This window comes from Chlorella variabilis (genome assembly GCF_000147415.1).
Source record: "Chlorella variabilis unplaced genomic scaffold CHLNCscaffold_6, whole genome shotgun sequence".
Classification (NCBI taxonomy): Eukaryota; Viridiplantae; Chlorophyta; class Trebouxiophyceae; order Chlorellales; family Chlorellaceae; genus Chlorella; species Chlorella variabilis.
This window is the reverse complement of record NW_005435082.1, coordinates 57,997-68,695: the sequence shown is the minus strand read 5'-3', so window position 1 is coordinate 68,695 and position 10,699 is coordinate 57,997. Positions and strand designations below refer to the sequence as shown.

At 69.5% G+C, this 10,699-nt stretch overlaps 5 protein-coding genes across 5 annotated transcripts in view; 2 read left to right on the top strand and 3 right to left on the bottom strand.

Annotated features, from left to right (window-relative positions):
* CHLNCDRAFT_21604 (hypothetical protein) lies at positions 1–974 on the bottom strand (the record flags this gene model as incomplete). The annotated part of the gene is made up of 3 exons (XM_005848967.1): positions 1–105; positions 386–511; positions 696–974. Coding segments are annotated over 3 exons (510 nt in total), but the record flags the coding sequence as incomplete, so codon positions are not given.
* A 1,183-nt stretch (positions 975–2,157) lies between these two features.
* Positions 2,158–3,871, top strand: CHLNCDRAFT_21492 (hypothetical protein; the record flags this gene model as incomplete). Its single annotated transcript, XM_005849170.1, has 5 exons — positions 2,158–2,311; positions 2,523–2,782; positions 3,051–3,200; positions 3,395–3,474; positions 3,628–3,871. 5 exons carry the CDS (start codon positions 2,158–2,160, stop codon positions 3,869–3,871), a joined length of 888 nt encoding a protein of 295 aa, XP_005849232.1.
* Positions 3,872–4,196: 325 nt separating this feature from the next.
* Positions 4,197–6,047, top strand: CHLNCDRAFT_143445 (hypothetical protein; the record flags this gene model as incomplete). The annotated part of the gene is made up of 6 exons (XM_005849169.1): positions 4,197–4,301; positions 4,475–4,640; positions 4,890–4,951; positions 5,119–5,273; positions 5,473–5,551; positions 5,712–6,047. The coding sequence occupies 6 exons, from the start codon at positions 4,197–4,199 to the stop codon at positions 6,045–6,047; spliced, it is 903 nt and encodes a 300-aa protein (XP_005849231.1).
* A 214-nt stretch (positions 6,048–6,261) lies between these two features.
* On the bottom strand, positions 6,262–8,440 carry CHLNCDRAFT_143444 (hypothetical protein; the record flags this gene model as incomplete). Its single annotated transcript, XM_005848966.1, has 5 exons — positions 6,262–6,789; positions 6,943–7,198; positions 7,386–7,465; positions 7,701–7,792; positions 7,960–8,440. The coding sequence occupies 5 exons, from the start codon at positions 8,438–8,440 to the stop codon at positions 6,262–6,264; spliced, it is 1,437 nt and encodes a 478-aa protein (XP_005849028.1).
* A 557-nt stretch (positions 8,441–8,997) lies between these two features.
* CHLNCDRAFT_143443 (hypothetical protein) overlaps positions 8,998–10,699 on the bottom strand; it is a gene marked incomplete at both ends in the record, with an annotated part of 1,893 nt that continues 191 nt past the window's right edge. The window contains 7 exons of the mRNA XM_005848965.1: positions 8,998–9,032; positions 9,197–9,269; positions 9,490–9,654; positions 9,779–9,880; positions 10,002–10,121; positions 10,241–10,341; positions 10,505–10,654. Of these exons, the coding sequence (XP_005849027.1) occupies positions 8,998–9,032; positions 9,197–9,269; positions 9,490–9,654; positions 9,779–9,880; positions 10,002–10,121; positions 10,241–10,341; positions 10,505–10,654 (746 nt within the window). The remainder of the gene's footprint in view (positions 9,033–9,196; positions 9,270–9,489; positions 9,655–9,778; positions 9,881–10,001; positions 10,122–10,240; positions 10,342–10,504; positions 10,655–10,699) is intronic.

Below are 10,699 nucleotides of genomic sequence, written 5' to 3'. Positions count from 1 at the left end.
CTCCACCACCATGCGGAAGACGGTGTGTGAGCGGGAGGACGACTTGTTCATGCGCGTCTCACCCGTGTGGCGGTGCCGCTCGCCGCACTCCAGCAGCTCCAGCACCTGGCGGGGGCGGCGGGCAGGGCGGGGGCAGGCAGCGGGGTTGGGTGGCAGCAGCAGGAGGGCGAGGCGGGTTGCGGGGCAGGCTTGCGGCAGGCTGAGGCATCGTGGCGCGGCGTTGCAGCAACCAAGGGGGCTCAGCATGCCAGCAAGCACACACCGGCGCCCGCCTCCTGCTGCCGCCCACAGGGCACAGCCAGCACCTGCCGCTCCCCCGTCCGCACCCAACCAGGCCCAGCCCACGAAGCCTGCAAGTCCCCCAGCCCCGCGCCCCCGCCTGCACCTGCTCGGGGCTGCTGACAATGTCCTCCCGCAGGCCTGCCACGTGCACCCCAGCCTCCTTGGTCTCGTGCACCGCCAGCTTCTGGTTGTCTGGGGCCAGCAGGTCGTTGATGTCCTCGTTGTACAGCTGCGGTACAGGTACCGGGTGCGTGACACGGCGGTACCGGAGCGTGAGAGGCGGCAAATTCGGGCGGTGGCGGCATCATCAAGTGCCCTCCCCCTATTTTTTCCTCGCTCCCAGCTGCCCCGCTCCGCCACTACTGCTCCCCGCTACCTCCCCCCACCCCACCTAAAAAACCTCACACCCTCACCTCCATGTAGGATACCCGCAGCAGGAACTCGCGGTCCTGGCAGGCGCCGATGAGCTGGAAGATCTCGCGCACCGCCAGCGGGATGATGCCCGGGTCGTCCCCCGTGCCCTTCATCGTGTGCGTCTTGCCGGAGCTGGTCTGGCCGTAGGCAAACACTGTGGAGTTGAAGCCGTTGACCACCTGGGGGGGAGGAAGGGGGGGAGGAGATGTGGTGTAGGGAAGGAGGGAAGAAGAGGTGGTGGTGGTGTTTCGGGGCAAGCGGTGATGGTGGTGCAACATGGTGGCCAGAGAGGGTAGGTGGAGGTGGAGGTCAGCAGGCCTTTCGAGCCTGCGCCTGCTCGTCTGGCACCAGGCGCGGCACACAGGCAGCACCATGCAGCACAATGGCAGCACCAACCTGGCGGATCAGGCCCTGCGTGGTGGCCTCGTACACGGCAGCGGTGGGCTGGGAGCCGTCGAAGATGGCGTCCAGCTTGTAGGCATTGTCGGAGACGCGCGCCTCGCTGGCGGGGTCCACCTGGCGGCGGGGCGAGGGAAGAAAGTGCGGGAATGAAGGGCGGTGGCCGCGCATACGTGCAGTGGGGAGGCGAGCCGAGGGTGATCTTGCAGGGATGTGCGTGCGCATGGGTTTGGGGACGGTGCAAATGGCCTGGATTTGGTCTGCCTGGCAGGGCAGTGCTCCCTGGCACTGGCGCACCTGGTACACCCCGTTGCCCTCGACGCGCCACGCCGCGCCGCGCTCCCGCTCTGCATCGTTGAGCGGGCGCACGCGCACATACACGCTGCGGCGGTGCAAGGGGTGGGCGAAGGCGGTTGGGTTTGAGAGTGGCATCGAGGCTTAGCAGTGGGTGTTTGACGCCGCCAAACTGAGGGCGGCGTCACCGGGAGCGCAGGCGGCGGCAGGCGGCGACAGGTGAGGCAAGCTGCACCGGCGGCAGCCGCGCAGGGCGCAGGGCGCTGCTCCAGGGACGTGCCTTATGTTTTCCGTGCTGGCCATTGCTGCTGAGCCTCGCGCAGCCTCTCCTGCAGGGTGTCTGTCGCACCCGCAGCTTCAGGCAGCTGCTGACAGGACGGCAGCCCGTCGCATGGGCGTAAGACGAGACAGAGGAAGGCGGCTGGGGTCCAGCGCGCCCCCTGGTTCGCTCCGAGTTTGAGGCGTACTGGCGGCGGCAGAGGTACATGTGCGGCTTGTCGCTCGCCCCGGGGCATTCAACAAGCGCCATCAGCCTGTGCAGCACCATGCACGTTTCCTGCCTGCAGGGCTGGCTCCCCGCGGGCCGGGTGGTGAGCACCGTGCTCCGCCTCTCCGTCGTGCCTGCCCCCCGCGACGCCTTCACCTCCAGCCGCGGTCTATGGGTCGGCAGGGTGGCATGCAGTGCGGCCGATCCGCCACCGGCGCAGCTGGTGAGCCGGGGGGGAGGCGGCCGGGCGGCCGGCAGCAGGCAGCGGCAGAATACCTTCGATGCACCGCCCTTTAAAGCTGTGTCATGCACCATGCCTCTCGCCCTGCCCTGCCCCTGCACAGATCCGCAAACGCAAGCGGCGGCTGGACGAGGTGTGCCTGGAGCGGCACCCAGAGCACAGCCGCAACGTCATTCAGTCGTGGATTGCGCAGGGTGAGCGCGCGCTCTCGTTTGTGCTACTTCTTTGTTTGCCAACTCAGTCCGCGCCTCGGCTGCAGGCACTGCCCGCCGCCGCCTAGCTCCCGCTGTCAGGCTGCTGCAGGGCTGCTGCAGGGCCGGCGCTGCAAGCTCGCTCCGTAGCCACCCCCGCACTGGCGCCAGCCGCCTCGTCACCAGCCTGCCTCCCTCCCTCCCCTGCCCGCAGGCAAGGTGCTGGTCAACGACCGCCCTGTGCTCAAGGCAGGCACCCAGGTCCCCGAATCCGCCACAGTCGTCATCACCGCCGAGCAGCCCAAGTACGTGTGCCGGGCGGGGCTCAAGCTGGAGGCGGCGCTGCAGCACTGGGGCATCGCGGTGGAGGGCAAGCGGGCGCTGGACTCAGGCCTGTCCACCGGAGGCTTCACCGACTGCCTGCTGCAGCACGGCGCCGCGGCGGTGGTGGGGGTGGACGTGGGGTACGGCCAGGTGCGGCTGGGGTGGGGTGGGGTGGGGTGGGGTGGAGTGGGGTGGGGTGGGATGACGGGGTGGGAGAACCTTCGGGAGCGGGAGGTGGGCCTGCTTGCTTGGCTGACTGGCTGGCGAGTGCTGCTGACGTGGCTCGGCCCACGCCGCCGCCCCGTCGGCTGCCTATTGCCTCGCTGCCCCCCGCCAACTCCGGCCCTGCGCCTCCTGACGACGCTGCGCCCCTGCACGCCTTTGGCCCTGCCGCTCGCCGCGCCCACCCCTCCACCAGGTGGCGGAGCGTGTGCGCACCGACCCGCGTGTGCGGGTGATGGAGCGCACCAACCTGCGTGCGCTGAGGCTGCCCGACATCGGCGGCGCCGCCGTGGACCTGGTCACCCTCGACCTCTCCTTCATCTCCGTGGCCAAAGTGCTGGACACGGTGCGGTACCGTGTGGTACGGTGCGGTACGGCAGTGTGGCTGCGGTGCGGTGTGGCTGCGGCGCGGTTCGGTGGGCGATGGTGGGGCAGGACAGCGGGACACAGCGGCGCGCTCCCGTCGCGCCTCGACCACCTCCCTCCCTCCCTGCCTTCTGTCCCCCTCGTCCTGACCTCCCGCCCCGCTGCCCCCTGCAGGTGTGTGACGTGTTGCGGCCCGACGGCGAGCTGGTGGTGCTCATCAAGCCGCAGTTTGAGGCGGGCAAGGAGCAGGTGGGGTGCTGTGGCGCGAGGGCAGCGTGCCGCAGCCGGCCAGCCCCCCACCCCTTGCCCGCAGCGCCGATGTGCATGCCTTGCTGCCGTCGCCCTGGCGTGGCACCCTGGGGTGCCAGCTGCGCCAACCACTGCACCTCCCTCGCCTCGCAGGTCAGCTCTGGCGGCGTGGTGCGGGACCCTGCGGTACATCGCCAGGTCATCGACAGGGTGGTGGCCACCTACGAGGCAGCCGGCTTCGCCTGCCAGGGCTGGAAGGAGTCGCCCATCAAGGGCGCAGCCGCCGGCAACACGGAGTTTCTATCCTACTTCCGGAGGCTGCCGGGCGGCGCGGCGGCGGCGGCAGACGCGGGAGACTCGGGAGAAGCGGGCAGCGGCGCGAGCGGCGGCGGCACCTGCTGACGAGCCAACGCCGAACCCACTCCTGAAACATGCTTGCTACGTCGCCTATGGTTGTCGTCACCCACGTAATCCTGAGGTCGCCAGTCCCTGCCAGCTGCCGACTGTGCTCACCGCCCAGCGCGGGCAGCGGGCGGGCGGGGCATGGAGAAGCATGCTAGGCCTGGCTTGCAAGCGGATCATGTCCATTTCCCCGTCCTTAGCAGCGGAGGGACGCTTGCAGGCGCACAGGCACCACACCCGCGCTGCCCGACACCACCCGGTGCGACGTCCTGGCTGGCTTGGCGTGAAGCTGCGCGCTGGCACTCCGCGGTCGAATCAGGACGCCATGCCTGACGGCGGACCGCAGCTCCCGGCGCTGGCGAACTTGCTAGTCTTGTTGGCGGCGGCGCTGGGCGGCGGCCAGAACGCAACCGCCAGCGGCGGCACAAAGGTGGGAGCCGGGGGGCTTTAGCAGCCAAGGTCGCTTGCGCAGTGGATGTCACCTGCTCAGACAGGCAGCACACACAAGCCTCTGCTGGAGCGCGCGCCGCCTGACATGTGCCGCCTACCGTCCTCGGTGGTACTCCTGCCTACTTCGCCGCCGCTTCGTGCGCCCCCCAGCAGGCGCCTGCCACCTCCGCGCCTGCCAGCTACGTGTCTGGCGTGCCCACCCGCATCTCTGATGGCGACAGCCTGGTTGTGGGCGACACGCGGGTGCGGCTGTTCGGCATTGACGCTCCAGAGCTGGCACAGGAGTGCTTGGATGCGGCGGGCGCACCCTACCCCTGCGGTGCACCCTTACTGTCTGGTTTCAGCAACACCCAGCTCGCAGCACATCCTTTGCCCGCGTCACTGCGGCGGCGGCCGCCAGCCAGGCCCAGCCCGCCAGCCGGGCATGCCGCTGCACCCCAGCCTGCACGAGCTGGCGGCGTGTGGGCGCTGCTGCTGCGCGCCTGCCACAGTGCCCACCGCCCGCCTACCACCGGCATGAGCGTGAACTGAGCAGGCGTGTTTGCCCGGTACCGGCCACTGCCTGCAGGCGAGGTGTCCCGGGACGCGCTCATCGCCAAGATCGGCGGCTCGGAAGTGCGGTGCGAGGAGGTGGGTTGCCCCTGCCTGCCCTGCCTGGTTTGCCCTGCCTGCCTGCCTGCCTGTGTGCCCTGCCTGCCACCACCCCGCCCGCCGCCGATCATGCCCCTCCCTCGCTGGCCACTGCCCACCTTTGCTGATCGCCACCACCTCCACCACAAACGCCCCACCATCTGCAGAAGGACACCGACCAGTTTGACCGGATGGTGGCGGTCTGCTATCTGCCGCTGCCCGATGGCACCAGCCTCGACCTGAACGGCTGGATGGTGGAGCAAGGGCTGGCAGTTGCCTACAGGCAAGCTTGCGGCGGCCTGCGGCGTGGTGGCAGCTCGTGGTCGCGGCTTGCGGTGTGCTGCGGAGGCTGGCCTGGGGCCCAATGGGCTGCCGCAGCCTGCTCCAGGCAGGATGCAGAGCTGGCGCTCGGCAACGAGCTGCCACTTGGCAGCGAGGCAGACGGTGGGCAGCCGGGGGCATCGAGCTCCGTACCCCCTGCCCTTCACTGGCGGTACGCGGTACGCTGCCACGTACTGCAGGCGGTACACCGATGACTACGTGGCGGCCGAGGAGGCGGCACGGCAGGCTCAGCGTGGCATGTGGGCCGGCGAGTTCCAGGTGGGTTCTGCCCACTGCGCTGCCGCACATTCCGAAACACAATTTTTTTGAACGGATGAGTATGATTACTTGCAAGCAGCACGGGCGAGGCGTCTCGCCCGTGCCATGCCTGCATGCTCCCCGGCCAGAGCAGCTGAGTGGCCCTGCCCGGCGTGTGCAGGAGCCCGAAGACTTCCGCCGCAACGGCCCCCCCTCCTCCTCCTCTGCTGCCGCCGAAGACGCTGCCGAGGCCGAGGACCCGCAGCCCCCAGCGGAGCAGGGTGCAGCAGGGGGCGAGCAGGATGCCTCTGGCGCCGGCGACGGCAGCGGAGGAGAGGCCGGCGGCGGCGGCGGCTGCTACATCAAGGGCAACATCTCGAGGTCCACCGGGGAGAAGATCTTCCACGTCCCGGGCAGCCCCACATACGACAGCGTGGTGATCGACGAGAGCCAGGGCGAGCGCTGGTTCTGCAGCGAGGCGGAGGCGGAGGCGGCGGGGTGGCGGGCGCCCAGGTGACGTGCCGGCGGGGCGGCAGGCAGAGCGCCGCGGGTGCCTGGACCGCACGTATCATGCCTCTGCTGCCCAGCTGCGGTTTGTCATTGGCCGTATTGCCGCCCTGGCACCGTTCTGCGCGCCATGTGTGTTTTATTGAAGAGAGAGCTCACTACAGTCAGGATGTCCAAGAGAATGCAATGCAGCAATTCGTGTGCCAAGGGGGATGCATACCCAGTCACCAGCTCTGAGCGGGAAGGCCGCCGCCAGCCGGTGGAGTGGCACCAGCCGCCGGCCCGGCATCACACTCGGCGGCGGCGCAGACGCTACGATCCCCCGCTGCGGCTGCAGCCGTGGCGCAGCTGCCATCCTCACCGTCCTCAGCACCCGCAGCCGAGCCGGGGCTGGCGGGCGCAGCTGCCGTTTGCTGCCACCGGTGCTGCAGCCAGCGCCAGGCCGGCAGCGCCTGCGCCCACTGTGGCACCTTGACAGCTTCTGCCGCCGCCTCCAGCGCAGAGCACACGCTGTCGCCTGCGGCGTGGCAGGAGGCACGCGTGTGCGCCGCCGCCAGCACCAGCGCCGCGCTCCACACCGCCACCCGAGCCACTCGCAGGCCCAGCTGCAGCGGCGCCGCGGCCCGTTGCGCCGCAGCAGGCAGCGGGCGCAGCAGGCGGGCGTGCGCCTGCCAGGCAGCCTCCACGCTGCCCACAAACAGCAGCACGCTAAGCGCGCTGCTGAGCTGGCGGTTGGCGCCGGTGGCACCTGCCTGCACAGGGGAGAGCGTCATGCATCCAAGCCAGCTGGTGTGTGAGGGGTGCCGGGTGTCTCACGGCAGCACATAGTCTGGATAGATGCATGCACTGGACTGAGTCCCAGCCCAGCAGGGCTCCCACCCCCCCCAGCCACCCGCCCTGCTCACCGCGCCGCCCTCCTCGCTGCCCACGCCCGTCAGCAGTATCTTGCGTGACAGGAAGAGCGCCGCCACGTCAGCCCTGGACAGCAGGCTCTGCCCATACCCCGCCGCCGCCAGCAGCAGCCAGTGCAGGGTGCCGGCGCGGGGGCGCGGCGCCGCCGCCACGCGCTGCTGCTGCTCCGCCATGAGCTCCCGCTGCTGCGCCAGCAGGGCCACAGCCTGCTGCAGGCCGCCCAGCAGCTCCAGCAGCTGCTCGGGGGGCCTGCAGGTGCCACAGCAGGGGTCGCAGCATCACAGGGAGCAGCGTCAGCCACGGCCTTGCCAACCCTGCCAGGCAGCAGGCCACAGGGCACCAATAACTGGCTGCACCCGCCTGCCCTTCCCTGCCGTGTGGGTGCTAACTCAAAACCGCACCGCAGCGCACCACCCCCCACACACCGCCTGCCCACCTGCGGGCCGCCTCCTCGGCACGCTCCTGCAGCTGCGGCAGGCGCATGAACTCCAGCGTGTCCAGCCGCTGCAGCGCCGTCTGCACGCAGGAGGAGGCAGCCGGCGCGCAGGGCGGCGGGCCAAAGGTGGGCATGTGGCAAGCGCCTGTCGGCGGTCGGCAAAGGGCGGCCCGCCAGCGCTCACCACCAGCCCTGCCATGCTGGGCGCACGGGCACCGTGCGGCAACACTGGCTGGCTGCTTCATCGCCGGCAAGCGGTGCCAATCCTGCGGTGCCAATCATGCCCCCCCCTCCCCACACACACCCCACGCACACCTCCACCAGCCCCTCCGTCTTGGTGGCGCCTAGCTGCAGCTGGCGCCAGTGCGCCGCCTCCTCCTCCAGGCGTGAGTGCAGCGCATCCACGGCTGCGGGGCGGGGGCGGGGCGGGATGGCTAGTGGGCTGGGGAGACAAGCGGTCGCCAGCCGGCAGGGGGAATGTGATGTGACGCGCAGGAGAGCAAGCTACAGGAGAACAGGCTGGCCGCAATGCTGGTTGCACCCAGTTCACCACATGTGCACCCTGCGCGCCCACCTGAGAAGCACTGCCCCAGGGCCTGCTGACCGGGCAGGGCCTGCTGGAAAGCGCACATCAGCGCGGCCCGCTCCCCCGCCGCGTACGACGCCGCATCCATGCCTGCCGGCACGCCGCCGCCGCCACTTACTGCGCCAGCCGTGTCGTATAGCGGCTGCGCCTGCAGCTGAGGCCGCTTGTTGGGACTCCACAGCTGCCGGCTGGCGGGGTCGCCTGGCCCGCCGGCGGCAGCGCCGCCCGTAGGCGGGATAGCCGCGTCTGCCACCCCTCCGTTGGCCGCTGTTGCCCCAGTCACGGCAGCCACTAGCCCGCCCTCCTGTGCTGCCACCGAGGCCAGTAGGCCGGAGTAGGTATCGCTGTCAGCTGAGTCGCCCACGCTGGTGTAGCGCCAGGAGGAGGAGGCCGAGCGGCGGCCCGGGCTGCCTCCACCGGGGCCCGCCTGGTAGCTGGTGTCCAGCGCCTCGGTCCCTGGGCCACGCATTGAGCGACAGGCTGCAGAACGGGGCGTTCCCGTTCTGGGGCAGTCGGGCCCAGCTGTCGCAGGCTGGGCGGCTCGAACACACGGCAGTTGCTCAAAGACGGTGGGTTCCGGTGGCGCTGCAAACTCGAGCGCTGAGTGGTTTGGCAAGCTGTTGTTTGTGCGTTGATGCTGAGCAGGTGGCTCAGCAGGCTCGCCGGGCACAGCAGGATGCCGGAATTCTGCTCAGGCTGTCTGTTTACCTAAAACAAGTGTTCTAAAGATGTACAAGTGGATACGATCACGAATGGCTGGGAGTGCTGAGCAAAACAAAAAGCAAGCGGCGCACATTAGAATTGATTGAACCCCGCCAACCGAAAACAAACATGAGGTTCTTCGGATTCATATCCAAGAATCAGGAGGGATGAGGTTCATCACATGCATGTACATTGCTGCCGGGCTGATTAGACGCTACTGACGGCCTGCCTGGTACAAATGGGATGGCAGTCAACGGCTGCCTGCGGTGCGCACATGGCACAACTGAAAGGGCTGCCGTTTGCTGACTGCGTGACCTCGATCGATCATGCCTCCAAGCACGGCACGTTCAGCACGGCGCCTGCAGGGGCGGGCAGCGGCATGGCTCGGCTGCTCAGCATGGGGCTGTGCTGGCGCCAGCTGGCACCCATGTAAGTTGACAGCAGGTGAGCCAGCAGGCACAGCGCACACAGGGGAGCGCAGCCACATATCTATTTGCATGGGGCGCTGGGAGCTGCTGCGCACCCAGGGCCAGGGAGTCCGGGTTGGAGATCTGGGGGTTGAGGGCCAGCAGCTCGTCAGGGCTGATGCCGTATGTCTGCAGGCCGGGGCAAGGAGCAGGAGGGGTGCTCAGCAGGAGGCGTGCCACACAGCATGCGCGCTGGCTGCCAGCCAGGCCGCTCGGACAGCTGGCCACCCCGCCCCGCTCGGGTGGCACCATGCCTCGGAAGGTGGTGAGCAGGACCACGGCGCAGCCATGCCTGAAAAGCAGGCCAGGACATGGCACGTAAGCAGCCAGCAGGCGGCAGCCAGCTCACATCTGCCAGGCTCGACAGGAACTCGCCAGCTGCCAGGGTGTGGGTGCACAGCGCGGGCGGGCTGGGCGGCGGCGGCAAGGGCGGCGCGGCGGGCGCCTCGGCTGGAGCGGGCGAGGGGGCGCCCACGCCGCTGCTCTCAAAAACGTCACTGCCGGGGATCAGCACCTGCAATCCGTGTGGTTGGGCAGCAGGCCAGCCGGCGCTGTCAGCGAGCCTCGCAACAAGGTCCAGCAGGCCGGTAGCAGCGCAGCAAGGCACAGCACGGCACAGCACGGCGTGCCTTGTTCACGGTGTGCACCAGCGCGCTGCCGGCCACCAGGTCTGCGTTCTTGATGCTGGCTGTCTGCCCCGATGTGGTCTCCAGGCGCGGCCGCGTCCTGCCTGCCTTGACCTGCGCCAGGCAGCCGGCGGCGCCATGGGCGAGAGCGCTGGGCAGGCATGCTGCACACGCATGCGCTGCCTCCCTGCTCCCCTTGCGATGTCCGGCAGGCTGCAGGCTGCCCGCCACCCACCTTGAGCTCGCCCGCCTGCCCCCCCAGCTGGGTCTGCAGGATCTCGCCGTCCTCCAGGTCGCCAGCGGTGAGAGCCTGCCCGGGAATCACGTGATAGGGCAACACCTGGGCAAGCAGCTCCTGCACAGCAGAGAGCCCAGGGTGACAAGGCACCGGTGACAAAATGGCGCGACAAAGGCGCCTGCTACATGCCAGCGGCAGCGCGCTCATGTCGCCTGTGCCAGCGCGTAGGGCCGCACCGTGTCCGCCAGAAGCTCCTCGACGCTCATGCCGAGAGACTCGAGCGCCGCAGCAAATGCCTCGTCGGTGGGCGCAAGTACAGTCGCGACGAGGGATGGGTCTGCGGCGGGCGGCAGGGGTGGCGGGGAGCAGGCGGGGCAGAGCGTTGCCGTCGCATGCTGTCCTGGCATCGGCGTGGGAGCGCCATGCAGGCCGGAGCCAGCCCCGTTCGCTCCTCCCTGAGGAGCCACGCCATTCCCAGCGCCTGTTGCTGGCAGCCTCACCGCTGAGCTGCTCCAGCTGGCCCGCAGCCTCCAGCGCCGCCTCAAGGACACTGGTCAGGTTGCGGCTGGACACCAGGTCGGCCACTGAGGCCCAGGTGCGCCCAGCCTCCTCCTCCTCCGGGACGGGGTCATCCTCAGCGGCCCTTGCGGCTGCGCAGGGCGAGGGAGGGGGGGGGGGGGGGGGGGGGGGGGGAA